This window comes from Petaurus breviceps, unplaced genomic scaffold (genome assembly GCF_028583685.1).
Source record: "Petaurus breviceps papuanus isolate PSGF00001 unplaced genomic scaffold, PetGlider_PUasm1.0 90925, whole genome shotgun sequence".
Taxonomy (NCBI): domain Eukaryota; kingdom Metazoa; phylum Chordata; class Mammalia; order Diprotodontia; family Petauridae; genus Petaurus; species Petaurus breviceps.
The window spans coordinates 15,711,969-15,733,023 of NW_027187380.1; the positions used below are offsets into that span (position 1 = coordinate 15,711,969).

The 21,055-nt window shown below is 40.6% G+C and overlaps 1 protein-coding gene across 1 annotated transcript in view; it reads left to right on the forward strand.

Moving 5' to 3' along the window:
* The window catches only part of SDK2 (sidekick cell adhesion molecule 2), a 479,875-nt gene that overhangs the window by 438,387 nt on the left and 20,433 nt on the right, over positions 1 to 21,055 (forward strand). The window contains exons 39-42 of the mRNA XM_069076864.1: positions 7,618 to 7,782; positions 9,097 to 9,237; positions 10,119 to 10,257; positions 13,409 to 13,535. Of these exons, the coding sequence (XP_068932965.1) occupies positions 7,618 to 7,782; positions 9,097 to 9,237; positions 10,119 to 10,257; positions 13,409 to 13,535 (572 nt within the window). The remainder of the gene's footprint in view (positions 1 to 7,617; positions 7,783 to 9,096; positions 9,238 to 10,118; positions 10,258 to 13,408; positions 13,536 to 21,055) is intronic.

Genomic DNA, 21,055 nt, shown 5'->3' on the forward strand with positions numbered 1-21,055 from the left:
GGGGGGGGGGGGGGGGGGGGGGGGGGGGGGGGGGGGGGGGGGGGGGGCGGTGCATACAGAGGGTACCGTAATGTAGCGTGTAGCGCAAGGGATCACCTTCACTACAGTAGCAATCTCAATAGGGCTTATTTTCGGGGGAGGGCTTATTTTAGAGGAATCTTACACAGTAAGGGGAGGGCTTATTTTCAGGATAGGTCTTATTATTGGGGAAACACAGTAGCTGTGTGACCCTGGGAGAGTCACTTCACCCTGTTTGACTCAATTTCCTTATCTGTAAAATGAGCTGGAGAAGGAAATGACAAACCACTCCAAGATCTTTGCCAAGAGGGGTTTTATGAAGAGTTGGACATCTAGACAAACTGAACAACAACAAATTTCCCCCAGTATCCTTTTCCCTCTATGCTCCTAAAAATCCATTCCTTACCAAGAATTTTTTTAAAAGAATAAAGAAGAGGGAAAAAAATAATACATTAGAAAAAATCTGATAATATATAGTGTCCCATACCTTTGGACACCATCCCCCCCCAACCTCTAAAGGAGGTAGGGGACCAGGGAGTGTTTGGGGGCCTCGGATTGCTCTTTGTAATTTTGTAACATCCATTTTCTTTCTCTTAAATTTACTGAAATTTTATTTTATTTTCATTATGCATTCTCTCCCTCCACCCCTCATTTGAGAAGGCAAGAAAAAGAAAATCCCTGTTAGATACATGTAAAATCAAGCAAAACGTAAGTTAACCTAGGAGGGAATTCCCCACTTGACAAGAGTTGCTAGGAAAATAAGAAAGCAGTTCAGAAGAAATGAAGTTTTGACCATCATCTTATACCATATGCATAGACCTACCACACTGACCACGTCAAAAAAAAAATGTCTCCATCTGCCTTCTGAGTCCATCATCTCTATGTCAGGAAGCAAGCAGCACAACATACATTTTTCATTGTTTCACAGTAATTTTTCTTCCATTTACATTTTTGTAGTTCTTATGTATATTTTTTTTCTTGGCTTTGCTTACTTACATGGGACAATACAAAGAAGAAGAATAGTAACAGTGGAAGCATCTATATATTGCTTAAGGCTTGCAAAGCTCTTTACAAATATTATCTCATTTGATAATCTGATATTTGATTTTATTTCAGTTTTATTTTTCATATTACCTCAGTTCATGTACATCATGCTTCTCTTTATTCATCATATTTGTTGTTTCTTACAGCACAGAAATCTTTATGGGCCACAATTTGTTTAGGTATTGCCCAATCGATGGGTATCTACTCTGATTGCTGTTCCTTGCCACCACATAAAGTATATAGCATTCCATCTTTGTTGTTTTGTTATTGTTTTCTCTATTTACATTTTTGTAGTCATGTTTTGTTTTTTGGTTCTTTTTATCTCACTTTGCATCAGTTCGTATAAGTTTCCCATGTTTCTGTGTACTCACCACATTCATCATTTATTACAGTATATATTTCATTGTCTTCATGTACTTACAACTTATTTAGCTGTTCCCCAATCAATGACCATCTATTTTTCCACTTCTTTGCAGCTATTATGCAACAAAATGTAACTATATGCAACAAAAAAGCTATTGCTATAACTATTTTGGAGTATATGAGACTTTTCTTTTATCATTGATCTCCTTGGGATATATGTTTGGCAGTAGAATCTCTGAGTCAAAGGAAATAGGCACATCATTCTTTTTCTTAGTAAACTTCCAAATTGCTTTACAGGATGATTTGACCAGCTTATACAAAAAATCTACTAAAAAACCATTAATACTAAACATAACCTCTCTCCAACATTAACAATTCCCATCTTTTGTCATCTTGGCCAGTTTTTCAAGTGTGAGGTGAAACCTCAGAGTTCTTTTGATTTTAATTTCTCTAATTTTTAGTGATTTATAGCAGTTGTCATGTGGTTGTTAATCATTTACAATTATCCTTTCAGTACTTATTTGCTGAACAGTAGCTTTTAGTCTTATATTATTTCTATAGCTATGTATGTATATGGTATAAGATGATGGCCAAAACTTCATTTCTTCCAAACTGCTTTCTTATTTTCCTAGCAACTCTTGTCAAGCAGGGAATTCTTTCCTAGGTAATTTATGTTTAAATATTGATCAAACAGTGGGTTATTGAGGCCAGTTGTTTCTGATTCTTCCTCATCTATTCTATTCCATTTATGTGCTTTTCTGTTGTTTTTTTTAAACCAGTACCAAATAGCTTTAATGATTATTGCTTAATAATATATAGTCTAGAATTTTTTAAGTTGCCTCTACTTTTTTCTGCTACTGTTTTTTCTAAATTTCTAAGCATTCTATATCTTCTGTTCCTCCAAATGAATTTTGTTATTATTATGTTTAATTCCATAAAATATCTCCTGGGTAGTTTGATTGATGGACAACTAAATCTTTAAACTAATTTTAGTAGTATTATCTTTGTTTATATTAACATGTCTGTTACATGGTGAGTGAATATCCCTCACTTGGACTTATTTTAAATTTAAATTAAATTCATTATTTATTTCTGTAAGAATTATTTTGTAAGGGCAGCTAGATGGTCCAGTGAATAGAGCACCAACCCTGATGTCATGAGGACCTGAGTTCAAATCCAGCCTGAGACACTTGACACTTAACTAGCTGTGTTACTTTGGGCAAGTCACTTAACCCCAATTACCATGCCTTCCCCCTCCCAAAAAAAGTTATCATTTTGTAGTTGTTTCTATTTAGATCTTGACTGTCCCTTCAAAAATCAACTCCCAGGTATTTTATGTATTTTGTAGTAATTTTAAATGGGATTTTCCATTCTATTTTTCCTTCTTGGGTTTTGTTATTGCTAAATAGAAATGATGTTACATTTCTGTGCATTTATTTTGTATCTTGATACCTTGCTAAGGCTATTAATTGTCTCAGTTTCTTTGCTGATCCTCCAGGATTTTTAAACTATCATATCATCTGCAAAAAGCAATCGTTTTGTTTCTTCTTGCCCTTCTTTATACCTTTCCTTTCTTTCTCTTATCTTATAACTATTGCTGGTATTTCTAGAGCTACGTCAATAGCAGTGGGGGAAAAGAAAATCTTTGCTTTGCTTCTGTATTTGTTGAAAGAGTTTCTAGTGTTTTGCCTTTGTGTGTAATACAAAGGCAGTGGATAGAGCCCTAAAAGACCCAAGTTAAAAATCTGGCCTTAGTCATTTACTAGCTGTGTGACTTTGGGTAAGTCACTTACCCTCTGTTTGCTTTAATCCACCAGAGAAGGAAATAACAAACCACTCCAATATTCTTGCCAAGAAAATCCCATTGACAGTATTAGTGTGATATAGTCCACGGAATCACAAAGAGTCAGACACAGTTATAAATAACAAAATGTTACATTAACTTTTGGCTTTAGGAAGATACTTTTTTATCACATTAAAAAATATATCTTTAGTGCTTCTCCTATCTTCTGTTTATTTTTAAATAATTCATTGACTCAACTTTCAATTTTTTTCTTCATTTCTTTTTTTTTTTTAAAGCAATTGGGGTTAAATAACTTGCCCAAGGTTACACAACCAATTTTTTTTTTGTTTGGGTGTTAAGTATCTGAGGCCCGAACTGATCCCGGTTCCTCCTGACTCTAGGGCCGGCACTCTTACTCACTATGCCACCTAGCCACACCATTTTTCTTCATTTCTTAAGCATAGTGATCACTGCCCTGTATTCCCTGTGTATATCTCCTCAGCCTCCAAAAAAAGAGAAAGTAAAACCCTCAGATTCACATGCAGAAAATACATTTTTCAATATTTTTCAATTTTTCAATATTGGAATTAATTGTTCTCTCAATATTGTACAAAGTTCACTTGTAAATTCATTTGTTTCTGACCTTTTTTCTTTGAAAGATTTTTATGACTAGTTCAGTTTCTTTTTCTGGGATTGCATTATTTAAATTTTCTAATGATTATTCTGTTAATCTCAACATTTTTAATGTGTCCATCCATTTTATTTGATTCTTTTTGTCATACAATTAGACAAAATAGTTTCTAATAAATTCCTTTACTTCCTCCTCATGTAGTGTGAATTCTTGTTTTCATTTTTGATACTGGCAATTTGGTTACCCTTATTAGTTTATTGGGTTGGTTTTTTTTTTCATTTTTATGGTGTTGATTTTCTTTGTTTAAAAAAAAGCTTCTAGTTTTAGTGATTTTTAATCTGAGTTTGGTTTATGTCTTCTCTGATTTTTAGAATTTGCTTTTTTGTTTTTTGAGAGGTTTGGGATTTGGTGCTTTTCTAATTATTTTTGTTGCATGAGTTGATTTGTTATTTTTCTCTTTTGTCAATGAAAGTGTTTAGAGATATAAATTCTCTTTTAAAGACTGTTTTGGCTTCATCCCCAAAGTGTTCATTGTGTCATTGTTTTCTTTCCTGAAATTAATTATTATTTCCATGATTGTCTTTGATCCACCAGTTCTTTAAAAATAAATTAGTTTCCATTTAACTATGAATGCTTTCTTCAGATCCCCTTTTTAATGCATTGTGACCAGTAAAAGAAAAGATGTTTAATTTTTCATTTGTTTATGAAGTTGTTATGCCCTAGCATAATGGTCTAATAAATATTAGACACATAAGCATTATGCACAGCTGAGGAATATACATATAACTTTCTGTTCCTATTCAGTAATCACCAAATATCTATCATATCTACCTTTTCTACAAGTCTATTCAGGTCCTTCACTTCTTATTTAGAATTTTTCTAGATTTGGAAAGGTCACCCACTATTATGTTACATATATATTATGTGAGGTCCCCAACTATTACAGTTCTGTTGTCTATTTCTCCATGTAATTTGATTAGCTTTTCCTTCAAGTCTCAAGATGCTGAGGGCCATCTCCAGGCATCCTGATCCATATCTTGCCCCTGGACCCTGATGGCTCTGGAGGAGAAAGTGAAGTTGGTGACCTTGCATAGCCCTCCTTCACTTAAATTCAGTTTGCTTGCAATTCATGGATGGCATCATCTTTCTGATGTCATGTTCCTCTTCGAGAGTAAAGGTCAAACAAGATAATACTGTTCCATTCAGTGCATGTATGTTAAGTAGTGATGTTACTTCATTTTTCCAAAGCCTTTAAGTGTTAATATGGTTTTCCTGCTTTCAGGCTATAACATTCCTGGATGTATTCAATAGGGGTTTCTTTCAGGAATTGTGTAGTAGAGTCTTTCTAGATTGATTTTTATGTTTTCTTGAAATATGATGTCTAGGTTTTTCATTTGGTCTCAGTTTTCAAAAAGTCCATTGATTCTTTAATTGTATCTCTTCTTCAATCTTTTCCTGGTCAATTCTTTTTGATAATATTAACTTCATGTTTTATTCTTTTTTTAAAAAACTTTAACTTTGTTCTAATTTTTTTTTGTCTTATGGAATTGTTGAGTTCTGGTTGTTCCATTATATTTTTCAGAGAGTCTACTACTTGGATAAGGTTTTCCATCTTCTTCCATCTCTTTTTCTAAGTTATTTATTCTCCTTTCCATTTTTCCTCCCAAACTGTCATTTCATCTCTTGCTTCATTTCTTTCAGCCACTTTTGTAGTTCTTGTGACCAAGCCATTTTTTTCCCTCTGTGTCTCTATCATTATCACAGGATTTCTCTTTTCTTTTGAGGTCAGTCTCTTGGGTTTCTCTTACCTTATATTATTTCTTCATTGTATTCCCTGTTTTCTTCTGTTTGCTCATATTTTCAGTCTCAGTTGTTGCTTTGTGATTTTATTCTGCGTCAAATCCCCCTTGATCCTCTTGGACGTTGTTTAATCCCATTCCCCCCCTCCCCCATAGGGGATCTTGTCTAGATGCTACTGCCCTGGGGTAGCTTGTTTTCATTCTTACCCTCTTCCTCAATACCTAACTTCTGCCTTAATCTTCTGGGGGTTCCACTGCAGGTTCTGACCTTGGCCAGACTCTGGCTTCTCCTTGCATAATCTCCAAACAAGAGTAGGTTACATCTCTTACTGTGGCCCTGACAGGCTGTAGTGGGATACCAAAAATCATTCTGTCTTCTGCACTATTCTCTGGAACAGGTAGCCCAGTGCTGCCTTCTCCCCATCTCCTCCTGTGGCTTCTAATGCTCCAAGGAATCTTCCTAAGCATTTATCTTTGGTAAATGGTTTTGTTCCTGCTTCTGACCTAACAGTTGATCTGGTTTAGGATCTGGCTTCAAGTCCCCAGTTACTGGAGCCCATTATGGCTTGTTTCTCTCTTAGCTGTCTGACTTCAGTGACTTCAGGTCTATTTGTGGGAACTTACACTGACTTCCCTGGCACAGTGACAGCCCTTTCCCAGTTTGGCCACCTTCTCAATGGTTTATCTGAGTTTGCACTGGCTTCAGTGGTGCATTCCTCTCCCCACCTCCACCTGCATCTACATTTACCCGCTCTTATGCTGGCTTCTCTGGTGCAACCCTTTTATCTCTCTCTGCCAATTTCTGGCTGTCTTAGTGTCAGTTCAAGACTGGATAGAGGAGCTTACTTACATTTATTTTCAAGTTTCTTGATTGTTAGTCTTTTGGGGATTCATTTCAGACATTTGGTGGGGTCTCATGGGACAACAGGGCTTCTCTGTGACCTTTCACATGCTAATCTTAACCAGAAATCCATTGCCCAGTTTTATAGGTAGCAAATGCAGAACCAAGTTTCAAATCCAGATCCTCTGACTTCAAATCCAATGCCTTTTCTATTACACCACAGTGCCTTCCATCACCCCTACAGGGAACTGACTTTTGTTCATTCCTATAAGATTCGGGGTTGTCTAGGACAGGGGTACCTATATACAAGCCCTTCTTCAACTCAGGTAGTTTATACAGCTTCCTGTTTTATAAGGTTCCTGCCCTTACCACTGAGTCTCTCTCTACCCAGGTGGTCAGGGCATGCTCCCTTGAGAAAAAAAATACTCCTTTTCTCTCCCACCCCTGTTTTCCTGTCTCCATGATGAATGAGTAGGGGAGAAATGGTAGGTATTTGCCTATTCCTCGTAAATATATACAGCCTGTGATCATTGCTTTCTTATGAGGCCATGGTAAATTACATCCATTTAGGGAAAGAACCACATAATCTCAAACAAAATAAAGGTTTTCATAGAGCAAGCTCAAAAAACTATAGAAAAGTGATTCCCCAAGGAGAAGAAGGAAAGTAGCTGAACCAACATTTGAAGGAAAAGCAAAAAATAAAACCAGATATTGCCTGATATTTAAGCTATCTTTAATATTATACTGCTCCCAGAATCCTCTACATTCTTAATAAAAAAGATGAGATTTAACCTAATCTCATCACTCTTCTTAACCATTGCCTGGTACAGAGTAGGTGCTTAATAAATGCTTATTGACTGATATTAAAGGCATCTCACATTCTTAAGGAACTTATAGATGAGAAGTTGTAACATAAATCCTTCCTGCTACAATTTAAGGTTCTTTGCCCTCTTTTATTTGGTGAACAAAGGCCTGCTGATAAAGTTGGCTACGATGTGACGAGGTAGAGAAGGTAGTCAGCACCATGGGCATATACTGAGAAGAGACAAAGAGTCCTGGAGGCAGAGATGCAAGACCTTGTCTCCCTCTCCTTCCTCCTACCCCCATAAGGTTAACCTCCTCTTCTCTGGTCTTGCAGATGAAGGGTTATGGGATATCCTCATCAAAGACATTCCTAAGGAGGTGACCTCCTACACATTCAGTATGGACATCCTAAAGCATGGTGTCAGTTATGACTTTCGGGTCATTGCTGTTAATGACTATGGCTATGGCACACCTAGCAGCCCATCCCAGTCTGTCCCAGGTACTGGCCTTTGGGGACTGGGGAAGGTGGGTGGTGGGAAAGCTGATTAGAGGAGAGACCTCCACAAAGGATCCAAGCATGCCACCTATACAGTCATGGCAGATGAGGGAGAGAAGTAAAGGCACAGCTAGGGCAGCAGGGGTCTTGAAGGTGGGGGATTGGGGTAGTTACGATTCAAACCAAGTCATTTTCCTATGTTCTTCAGAACAGTAAGACCTGGGGGCATGACATTGATTCAGCTTTGAACTTTTTAGGAGACTAGAAGGCTTATCTTCTCTAGATTCAGCTGCCTTTTTTTGGTTACTATTAAAGGAATCCAGCAGGGAAGGCAGGGGGAGATAAATTAGTCAGTCACTTTAAGATGGGAGTGTCAATGGAACTGGAAACCGAGAGACCTAGGGCACCATGCCAGCAAGTTGTGTGTTTCCTTGGTAACCAGAAATATCCAGGCAGTAGCTCATGGAGAAGAAACCCCCAAGTATATTGGGCAGTTACCAGGATGAACTAAGAATTTTCATCCTCATGTCTCCAATCTTCTTTGTCCTCTGACATATTCTAGATTTTAAGATGGTATTGAATTACTCAACCCTGTGCCCCAAATCCTAGTCATTATTTAAAATCACTTACAACAATAACTCTGAGCTGTCTCTTCCCAACTTCCCAGCCCTATGAAGCAGGGGTGTAACTAAAGTTTTCTGTGCCCTGGATAAGTTCCAATATTTCTTCCTGCCCTTTTTCTCCTCCCACATACCCTTCCCCTAAGATTCAATAAAAATACCTAAACTTCCAGTCAATCAACTATACCAGTTGAGCACCAGCAATATACAGATTGTCATACTGGGCTCTTTAAAGTAATTCAAAAGAGAGGTTCCTTACACTTCCCTATATCATACCCTTGTCATATCTTCCCTCTAGAGAGTGCACCTGAGAGGTAGCAATCAGCTCCAAAAGGAAAGTGATATAAAGTTCTCCCTGCAGAAAACCCATTCTAATGACCCCAACCAGATTCATTCCCTTCCTCTTTACCACTAGAAAGAGATTCAAAATGAGGGATAGAACTAATATTAGGAGGTAGATTCCCAGCCTACCTGCAGAACAGATTAGACCCTTCCCAAGAATACCTCCCTTTCCCACCCAGGACTGAATCTACCTCTGGTCATTCCCCTATTCAGGGGGTACAGTTACCAACCCTGCCCACACTTGGAACACAGCTAGCAGGACCTTGGTTATAGAAGACATCCACTGATTAGCAGAAATCTTGAGCCAAAAAAGGGAGTTAGCCTTCTAGGCACTGACGGCCAACTTGTGTTCTAGCCCAGAAAGCTAATCCATTCTATGAGGAGTGGTGGTTCCTGGTGGTCATCGCCCTGGTCGGCCTCATATTTATTCTCCTGCTGGTCTTTGTCCTTATTATCCGTGGTCAGAGCAAGAAGTATGCCAAGAAGCCAGACTCTGGTAAGCTGGGGGCTCCATTCTACTAAGTACTTGAGACTATTGCTTATGTCTAGAACTATAACTGGGAACATTTTTACCAAGTCCCAAACTAGTTGGGAGCCAAAGGAGAGGATTAGGAGTGGAGAGATGCTGTGTACAGTTTCACAGCAGGGATGGGGGAGGGGGGTACTGACCTTTGCCCCCATAGTGGTTGTAAGGTGAAGGTGAAACCTGTGATAGAGGGAGGAGGAATTAGGAGAATCTGGAGAGAGCTAGAGGACCACAGGGGTGTAGAGACAGAAGTCACCTGAGGGACCTGCTGTCATCCTGGGACAAGGCCCTGTTGGTTCCATGCCAGTTACAGCTCTGCTCAGGAGCCAGGGACCTGGAAACCACTGCTTACACTGAGGCCAGTCCCAAAGAATTTAATTCAGCTGAAGGAGAAATTTATTTCAACTCAAGGTGCTGTGGTAGCAAGGGAGAGAGATGACAAGGCCAAGTCCGACCATTGGTTTTGGAGTAGTGGTCTTTAAGAGACCCCTGCCCTCCTTGTAGTGGGGAGAGGAATACCATGAAGAAGAGCAAACAAACAGTCTAGAGAGTCATAGTGGGAGTGACCAGCCATTAATAATCCTTCCTCCCCTCAGGGAAACATACACTCACTCAATAGATATAGGATGAAAATTGTCCCTTCTTTTTCCTTCTTGCCCTTTCCAGTATTGTCCTATCCACTCCCTTTTAATCTGATCCCAACAGAAAAAAAAAAACAAACAAGGAGAGATAGGGGTTCTGTCTCTGCTGCCCGTTCTCCCACCCCAAAGTAGAAGGCCCCCAAGTAGTTTGGGGAAGATACAGTTGAAGTGACCAACTGTCTGTAATTTCCCCTCTTCCTCTTTCCCTAGGGAACAATGCCAAATCCAGTGCCTTGGGCCATGGAGAGATGGTGAGCCTGGATGAAAGCAGCTTCCCAGCCCTGGAACTCAATAATCGCCGTCTCTCTGTCAAGAACTCCTTCTGTCGGAAGAATGGTATCTATACCAGGTAGAGAATATTTTATGGGGTGGGTGGGAGGCTGGAAAGCTTGTAAGCCAGCACCCCCGGAATTCCCAAGTGCCGAGAAGAAGGGCCAAGAACCTGAAAATAGCTAACAGATTGAGGCCAATCCTGAAAAATTTAAATCCACTTTAAAGACTGGTAGTGGTCAGTGAATCAGGTTTCAGGATGGCAGGGGAGAGGGCTGACAAGGCAATGCCTTACAAATGGGATTTGTTCAAACTGGGTTATACCTGATATAAGGGGTATTAGGGAAAAAAGAAAGGGGATGTGGGTCCTGATTTATGCATGCATGCATGCACACATACATACACATACATATATGTATATATACCGGGTCACACATGCATAAATACATACATTCACGTGCACGTGTGCATATATCTATACATATGCATATATGTCTCTGCATGCTTATATACACATATGCATTTCCATATACATACTATGTATACATTTTATATACATATATATCATAGTTTTGTACTAATATGTCACATATACATGAGAGGAAGTGTGGTACAGTAGATAGAATGTTGGCCTTAGAATTCAAGTCCTGATTAACACATCCTGAATGTGTGACCCTGGACAAGTCACTTACGTCACAGTACCACAGGCAACTCTCCAAAATCAGTTGAGCTGGTGATAGTCCCCATTAGGAGAAATGTTTTCATCTGGAGATCCTTATACAAATAAAATCACAGGTCTACATTTTCATAAACCATATATAGTTATTATGCTTTTTTGGCTTTTTAAAAACATACCTAATATTTTTATAGTGCACTAAGGAGTACAAAGCACTTTACATTCATTATCTCATTTGGTCCTCTGAAGTAGCTTCTATTATCACCATTATACAGATTAAAAAACTAAGGTATATAAGGCAGACAGACACAGCCTGTAGCTGTCTGAGGCAGAATTAAAACTTAGGTCTTCTGTTGTGACATTTTGCATAAAGATACCATACAGATTGCTTCTTTTAGTCAGATGCTTAGGCATTTTTAGTAAAAAGGACACAGACCTAATGACCACCTCTGCCAAAGTGAGAATGAGGGGAGTCATCTCCAGGTCAGGCTTAGTGATCCTGAGTGAGAAGGGCCAACTTTTCCCCCAATATGATGTCACTTTCCTATCCTCTTCTCCAAGAGGAAACTAGCACCCTATGGGGAAAAAGCATAAAGACATATCCAGACCCCAAGTCCGAGAGTTTGTTGTTAGCTTGGCCTAACAGCTTCTGTCCCACCATGACCACCACTTGAAAAGAAGCACCTAGAAAGGGGAGGCAGGGCAGCCATAGCTGGACACCAAAGCACTCTGTGATGCCATCCTTCTTTTCTAAGGGACCCATACCTCAGGGTCTGGGGAGCTCTGATTCTCTTGGAAAGTAAGGAAAATTTCATTGGGTGAGGGTCTGGGATCCTATTGGGACTGGTCTCCCTTCCTTGTCCCACCCCTATTTCTTTACCTAGTCCCAGACATCCCACCCCAGATCCTCATTTATACATACATAATATAATATAAAAGTGTTTGCCAATCCCCCTCAACATTCTCCATACTGGATCAATCATGTGATTACTGGCCTATATCTTGGACTCAGAGAATTAGAAGATAAAGGGAAAGGCAATATGGAAAGGCCATGTTCTCCATTTTTCACCCCAGCCTCATTTCAGACTCTGGGCTCCTTCCCATGGTTGATATTTCTGGTCTGCTGAAGGCCACAGGACTGATGCAAAGCTAGAATACAGAGGAGTCTGTTGGGGTGCAATAATGTCACCTTAACTGACCTGGACATTTTATTTTTCTAGGGTTTAGGGAAAACAGGGAAGGAAAAGGGGCCAGCATGAGGGGTTCAATGGTCCCTCGCTGGAATCTATTTAGCATGCATGTCTCAGGCTCATCAGGAGAAGGCAGCTCAGAGAGGAAGGGAGCTCAAGACTCTCCCAGGCAAGGCTAACAAAGCACTCTCTGTTCCCAGGGCTGGAGTGGAAGAAGCGATGTGTGTGTTCAGCAGGGGGAGGAAGGGAGGGAGAGAAGAGAAGAGAAGAGGGCTGTTACAGGCCAGAGAGGCCAAGCTCTCATCCCCAGCCAAACCCCAGGCCTTCCCAAAGAAAGAGCTGTTTGATGCCAGAGCGTCAGGACCCCAGCAGGACTCAGGATGGCCAGATTGGCCCCACTGGGCTGGTTCCCCTGCCCAGCCGCAGTTGAACAAGGGAACATTTCACAGGACACCTCACTATTCCTCCTTTCTCTCCCAACCCCACCCACCAATAGAATACACAGACCAGGGGCTCTCTCAACACCCACTGTGTACACTCAATGCTCTCCAGCCATACACACATGCCCCAAGCTACCCAAAGCTGCTTCCAGTTCTCGAGCATAGCTGCCTGTATGAGAAACTGTTGACGCTGTGATCTTCCACCCTGGCACTCTCTGTGACTTACACTCAGAAAAGCAGCAGGTCACTAGCTCGTTTTCAATTACCTCCTTCAAGATGAATGGGACCTACTCAGATTGTGTGGAAGGAGCTAAGGGAGAGAGGTCATTCCTTAGAAGTAGTACCAGTCATTCACCCTGCTACAGAGAGAGCTCTGAGTCAAAACCACCCTCTTAGAATAGCTGGTTTTCTAGGTGTGAGGATCAGAAAGGGTTGACCTCTACCCATCAGGCTGGGCAAATACACAGAACATCAGGCCCCCTGGGCAGATCCAGCTCCTTTCTTTGAGAGAGCACAGATAGCACAGGTTCCCCAAAGGTCCCAGGCAGAGCAGTGATGTTCATGTTGCGGGGTAGGGAAGGGAAGTGGGGAGGTAAGCAGCCTTCTTCTATAGTGATTGCAAACTCACTTCTAAATTACTCAAATGAGCACCATCCTTATCTCTGGCATCTTGCATACATACCCCCCTTTATTCCTCTTCATGCTAAAATAAGAGGTTCTTCTGTATTGTGTGTATCCTGATGACCCAGAAGCCAAACCCCCACCTCACTCAGGAAGATGGAAAAGATTTAAATGCCCTCTTAACCAGCACAGGCTAAAAATGGACATGTTAAGAAGCTCTCTGCTTACTTCTCCCTACAGTGACTGGGACCTCATGGCCTCCTTTTCCCCCTCCCATTATCCTGCCTTCCCATTTCTCCCCAGGTCTCCTCCAAGGCCCAGCCCAGGTAGTCTCCACTACTCAGATGAGGATGTCACGAAGTACAACGACCTGATCCCAGCAGAAAGCAGCAGCCTAACAGAGAAACCGTCTGAAATCTCAGACTCTCAGGTGAGGAGAAGGGTCCAACTGGGATCTAGGCTCCATACCCTGAGCCTAGAAAGGAAGGTAGAGACATAATTCAGTACTTCCATAGGAACAGGGATGGCATACATGAGCAGCCCCTGCAAGGCTTAGGAGCCATGAAGATGAAGGGCCTCCCAAGAGTCCAGCCCACAGGGCACAGAATCCAGTTGGTGGCAGCCCCCTACCAATGCCCAGCTTCTGATGAAAGAACAAGAGAATGTGTGCGTTAACACAGAATTCTAAGGCTCTATCAGAACATGCAAAGTCCATATCAGTACAATGCCCTCAACTTGAAGGTCTTCCCTATTTGCTGAAGATTAATTGCTCAGAATGTTAGCTGTCACAAATAAGCTAGGCGGGGGGTAGTGCCTCCCTGCTAATTATTGGGGGATTCATTAGTTATGTAGTTCTCATCTGCTTGGAGAAAGGAACTAAGGCAATGGAGAGCAAACCAGAATCAGAAAAAGGGAGCCAGATGGTACTATCCACACAGAAAGGGATATAGATAGATAGAAAGATCTATATAAATATCCACACAGACTTTACTCTCTGCAGAGATATAGTTATGAATATATGCAAACATAAATTTAAATATATGTTATATAGTGTATAGATATAAATTTATCTATAGCTGTATTGGTGTAGATAGTAGTGTGTTAGAAAGTGTGTATGTATACATATATGTTACAAATATACACATATGTATATACATATAGACATATATTTGTATGTGTATGCTTAACAGCTGGGTGGCACAGTGGATAGACCACAGGGCCTGGCACCAGAAAAACTCATCTTTCTGACTTGAAATCTGACTTTAGATACTTACTAGCTGGGTGACCCCGGCAAGTCACTTAACCCTGTTTGCCTTAGTTTCCTCATCTGTAAAATGAGCTGTAGAAGGAAATGGCGAACCACTCTAGTCTCTACTCAAAAAGACCCAAATGGGGTCACAAAGAATCATATATGACTGAAATGACTCAACAACATGTATAACACATACATTATATACACATATATGCGTGTATATATTGTGTGCTTGTGTATACAGGTGTATATGTACACACACAAGAAGATCCTGCCAAAAGAAGGAATCAAGAAAGGCTTTGTGTACAAAATGGCACAAACTTCAGCTTGAAGAAAATTAAGGATTCTAAGAAGAGGTAGATATGAGGAGGGAGAATATTCCAAGCATGGGGGGGACAGCCTGGTACCTGTCAGACAGGAAACTTTTATGCAACCAAAAGCAAAATTTGGTTTTTAATGAATGTGAAAAATGAATGTTAAAAGCCCTTTCAAAGTCACAGAGAATTATAGAATCAAGTTGAATCCATTCAGTAAGCATTTATTAGGTGCCTACTATATATTAGGCACTGTAATAAGTGCTAAGGGTATAAAAGAAGGCAAAACACAAGTCCCTGTTCTCAAGGGAGCTCCCAGTATAATGGGAGAGACAACATACAAAGAACCATGAACAAACAAGATATATCCAGGGGAGAATGGAGGTAATCCCAGAACGGAGATTCTAATGTTATGGGGGACCGGGATAAGGCTTCTTGCAAAAGGCAGGACTTAAGCCAGAGGTGGGGAATCTGTGGCTTCAAAGCCACGTATGGCCCTCTAGGTCCTCGAGTGTGGCCCTTTATTCAGTCAAAGGGCCACACTTGAGGACATAAAGGGCCACATATGGCCTTGAGACCACAAGTTTCCCACCCCAGATTAAGCTAAAACCAGGAGGGAGCAATGAGGGAAAAGTTCTAGACATAGGGGACAGCCAGAAATGTCCAGAGATGGGAGATGGGATGTCCTATGAGAAGAACAACTGGGAGAGAGCTTAAAGAACCCCTATTTACAATCCCCCGTTTTTTACTAATAAGAAAATTGAGACCCTGGGAGGTTGGGTGACTTGCCCAGTATCAGCTAATTAGTGACAGAAATGAGACAGGACCTCAGTCCTCTTTCTCAACTTCTAGGTCAGTGTTTTCATACTAATCCCCTAAGTATTAAGTGAACCTTCTTTTAAATGGGTCAAACTCCCATATTGACTAACTAGTCTGGGACATTTTGCCTCAGGCAAAGATCATCAAATGCCTCTTGAACCCTTCAGAAATGCAGTGCCTTCCTGGGTTCTTATACACTGCCTAGTGATCCAGCCAGGCAGGCACTGGATAAAGATTTGTGAAAGCCCTCTCCCTGCCTTGTCTAAGGAGAAGAGAAGACAAATGTACCAGAGGGTTTAAAGAGGACAGAGGGAAAGCAGGAGGAAGGGAAGAAGGAAGAAAGGAAGAAGGGAGGGTAAGAAAGAGGGAATAGAGGATGGAAAGGAAGGAGGGAGGGAAGAAAGGAAGGAAATAAGGAAGGAGGGAAAGAAGGAAAGAGGGAAGGAAAGAAATAGGGAAGAAAAGAGAGAAGGAAGGGAGGAAATGAAAAAAGGAAGGAGAGATTTATATAGCACTTACTATGTACCAGGCACTGTACTTTACATCCCTTTTGAGCCTAAAAACAGCCCTGGGAGATAAGTAGTATTATGATCCCTGGTTTATGAGGAAACTGAGGCAAACAGGGTTAAATGATTTGCTCGGGACCCACATAGCTAGGAAGTGTCTGAGGTCAGATTTGAACTCAAGTCTTCCTGACTCTGAATCTAGTGCTCTATCCACGGCACCACCTGGCCATCTTTGGATCCATGAGACTACAGACACAAAACATACTACTCCTTTGGTTGCAGAGCCCACTGCGCATGCTGTGTGTAATTGTAAGATCATAGAACTTAGAATCAAAAGCATCCTCAGAGGTTTTCATTTGACAGATAAGGAAATTGGCATCCAGAAAGAAGGAATGACTTATTTGCAGTCACAAAAGATTTGAAGCAGGTCTTCTGGCTTCAGATTTAGGACCCTTTCTACTGTGACAGTGCCAAAGATATAAACAGCAAAAACCTGCCTTCCAGGATCAAAGCTGCCCCTGAAAGTGACAGTCTATTTAGACTGAATTTGCATAGAGTTGGAAGGGAAATGAAAGTGATATTAATCAAAGTAAGAAATGAAATGAGTCTCTATCTAGTCCCTGTCCCTGTCCTAACTTGGACTCAGTGTGATCCCACTATAATTTCTACTTGTTAGAATAACCCCAGAGCACCCAGACAGCATAGTATATTGGAGAGATCACTGTGCCTGTCCAACAAAATCCCAATTAGGGCTCATAATGAAGCTTCTGAAGCAGCTATGTTATTTTTCATTATGAAGCGGGTATGTTAATTTGCACTATTTGAAGTAATGATTACATAAAATATGGTATTTGGTACAAAATGGCACAAAATAGACTAGACTATGTGAAATAAGGTAATTGGTTCTAATCCAATGGAAATATACAAGGTGAATTCAAATAATGGGATCACTTCAGGGGAAACACACAAATCAAGACCTAGTTGTAACTCCTCTTACCAGAGAGGCTGAGGCTAATTGCTTGAGGTCACTTCTCAGCTACAGTGGTCTGAACCAATCCAACATCCACACTAAGTCCAACACCAGTGTGCTAAATACCTTTGAGGTAGGGTTGCTGCCTCACTGCCCAAGGAGGAGAGAGCCAGCCCAGGGAAGAAATGAACAAGGCAAGGTTCCCTTGACAATAAGTATTAGGATTTATTGAATTTCCAACCTGGGCAAGATATGGACACCCAGGCTCAAAATTTAAAAAAAAAAAAAAGATTACTGTATTTTAAATCAGAAGACTGGGTTATTTCATTTCTGATATTTTGTAGCTACATAAACATTGGCAAATCACTTTATCTCTTAGATTCAGTTTCCTCTTCTGAAAATTGGGGATTCTAGCCATGTGACCTTGGGCAAGTCACTTAACCCCAATTGCCCTGCCCTCCCCCCTCCAAAAAGCAAAAGGAAAAATGCAGGTGAAAATAATATACCACATATGTCACAAGGTCATTTTGAGAAAAGTGCTTTGTAAACCTCAAAGTTCTATTTTAAAAATAGGAGTAATAATAATAAATAGCAATTACATAGCTCTTTAAGGTTTGCAAAACATTGTGCCTACGTTTATTTCGTTTAGTCTTCAGAACCCTGTAATGTAGGTGCTATTATTACCCTCACTTTACAAACAAGGAAACGGGGGCTGAAGGAGGTGAAAGTGACTTGCCCAGAGCAACACAGATGGTAAGTGTCTGAGACAGGTTTTGAATTCAGGTCTTCCTGACTCCAAATCCAAGGTTCTACCCACTGAGACACCTAACTGACATTCATTCCCAAAACTGAGGAATAAGGCCACTGAGTGCCTGGCTTAGTATAGACATGCCTAGGAAGGCTGGGTCCTTTTACTAATGCATGAGTTTATTTGATTTCCTCTCCTCTCTTTTGCTCCCCATGACCTTCTGTACTTTCCCTGGCACACTAGAGATACTTTTTTGCTTTGAAAGACCCTTGATCTCACCAGCCAATATTTCCTTCTCCCACGGGTAGAGATCACTGCCCATCTATGCCTTCTCATCATATTCTCTTGTCATTCTCATCCATGTCTTTGCAAAAATCCTTCAAAAGGGATCTACCCAATGGGTGAAAAACCTTTCTCTGGTTATTGTAATGTTTCATAGATGCCAGTACAATGTTTGAACCATCCATTTGTTGTCCTTCACTCAGAAATAATCTACAGACTATTGGGTCATGAACCCCTGTCTATTCAAGCCTAGAGGCCTCTTCTTAGAATAATGTTTTTAAAAATCCATAAAATAAAATATATTTGGCTACAAAGGAAAGCAATTTTATTGAAATGCAGTTTATCAAAACTTTTTTTAAGATTCATGACCTTCAGGTTAAGAACCTCTGCTCTGGTCAAATACCATCCTTCTAGTAACAATAACATTAGTGATAATAGCTGATGATTGTTTGGTACTTTGAGACTTACAAAAAATTTTGTGTTTGTAATCTTAATTTTCCAGCCTCAGACATTTCCTAGCTGTGTGACCCTGGGTGAGTCATTTAAGCCTGCATGCCTCAGTTTCCTCATCTGTAAAATGAGCTGGAGAAGGAAATGGCAAACCACTATAGTATCTTTGCAAACAAAAATCCCAAATGGGGTCATGAAGAGTCGGACATGACTGAAAGTACTCAAAAACAGCAATAAAAATCATCATTTAATTTTCGTATCAACCCTAGGCGGTAGATAACTCAGGATGTATGGTTATCCCCATTTTTTAAATGAGGAAACCAAGAAATGACAAAATTAGAATGAAAATGTGAAAGCTACAACAAAACATATTTGGGCTCATTACGGGAGAAACAGACCTGTCTACAATTTGAATGAGCTGCCCTTAGCAAAAATGGGTTGTACCTGGTCACTAGAAATCTTCAAGCAAAAGCCTGATGACTACTTGTCAGAAATAATGTTGTAGTGTTGTAGAGAAGAATCTTGTCCATGGCTAGATGTCCTCTGAAGTCCATCCCACTCTGATATGCTGTGAGCCTAAGGTTAAGAGGGAGGAGAGAAAATAAGCATTTATATAATGCTTATTATGTGCCAGGCACAGCCCTAAATATTCTGTCATACCTGCTGTGTGCCAGGCACAATGATAAGTATTCTACGAGCCAAAGTTTGAGAGGGAGGAAGAAAAATAAGCATTCACATAATGCCTGCTATGTGCAAAGCACAGCCCTAAGTATTCTGTGATCCTGAGGTTAAGGGGAGGAAAAGGAATAAGCAGTTATATTGTGCCTACTATGTGCCAAGTACAATGCTAAGTGCTTTGTAAATATCTCATTTGATCCTCACAACTGCGAGGCAGTTGTTATTATACTTATTTTACAGTTGAGAAAACTGAGGCAAACAGAGGTTAAGTGACTTGCCCAGGGTCACATAGCCAGTAGGTGTCTAAGGCCAGATTTGAACCCATGTCTTCCTGACTCCAGTCTGGTGTGCCATCTTCTGTGCCAACTGCCTCAAAAGGCAGTTATTGTCAGTGGCAGGATTAGAATCCCATTGTCATCTGACCCTAAATCCAGGTGCCTCATTTTACAGTTAAGGAAATTCTACAAAGGAAGAAGTCTTAAGAATTAAAGTCAGTAAGGGAATCAAACATGTCTTCTAATGCCAAGTCTAGATGACTGTGCCCTGTTGATTCCTTGCTGTGGGCTTGGTTTATCTCCTGTTCCATTCATCAGAATCCTTGATTATATTTTTATGTAACTTTTCAGAAGCTTTAGAGACCCATGAGAATTAATCCCTAACAGGTTGAATAACTGGTCTTTAGCACTTAATTGCTTCCTGTAAATTTGGAGGATTTGGCTTAAGGAAGTACCACTGAGTCTTGAGGGGGTCTGTGATCACTTTGTGTGAAAATCCTCTGTTGAATTACAAAGGTCAGTCAGTGGGACAGGAAGTCTCCTCTTACTTATAAAAACAACAAACCTCTTGTTAAACAGAAACTGGCTACAGAACATTGCATGATATAAGGAGTGAGATGTAGAGATCAGATAATACCTAATCTCTGTCCCCAGAAGATAATAATATATGATATTTATCAGGGAGATACAAAACAGTGTACTATGTGAAGAGAAGAGAAAAGGACATTACCATCCAGTGGACTCAGGGAAGTTTTCATGGCAGTTTAAACTCCCAAGTTTCATTTGAATTGAGCTTTTAAAATGGATGGGGATTAGGGGCAGCTAGATGGCACAGTGGATAGAGCACCAGTACTGGAGTCAGGAGCACCTGAGTTCAAATTCAGCCTCCCTACTAACTGTGTGACCCTGGGCAAGTCACTTAATCCTCATTACCTCCAAAAACAAAGGGGGTAGGAATTAAGGAGGCAAAGTGTGGGGCAAAAGGTATTCCAGGCACAGAAAACATGACCAAAGGCAGAGAAGCAAGAAAGCCCAGGACATATTCAGGAGGGGCAAAGTTGTCCAGATTTGGAGATTGGACTGAATGGAGAATAATATTAGACAAGGCTGGAAGGACAGGGTGGGGGGCAATAAAGAACCACAATTTTTTGTAAAGGCCTGACAATTCCAAATCCACAAGTAAGGAAGGTTACTGTGCTAGTATTAGAAAAGATAGATTGAGAACTGGGTTATGTCCAAAGGACAGTGATCAAGATAGTGAAGGAACTGGAGACTAAACCACATGAGGATCTGTAAAGGGAATGGGAGTGTTTAACCTGTGCAAGAAAAGGCCTGTGGAGGATACAACAGCTGCCTTCACAATAGCTATTCCCAACCTTCTCTTCTCTCATTAAACCTCCCATGCCAACCCTTTCAGCTGAGATTTCACTTCATACTTAACTGAAAAAAAAATTGATGCCTATTGCTGAGAACTTCTTCACTTCTTCCTCATCTCACATCCCACTAAGATCATCCCACTATCTGGTCCTTCACCTCAGCCTCGAATGATGAGGAAACCCAGGTACTTGCCAAGGCCAACAACTCTCTTGATTGACCTCATCACCTCTTGTCCTCTCCACTACTTTCATCATTCTCTCTCTCTCTCCCTCCCTCCCT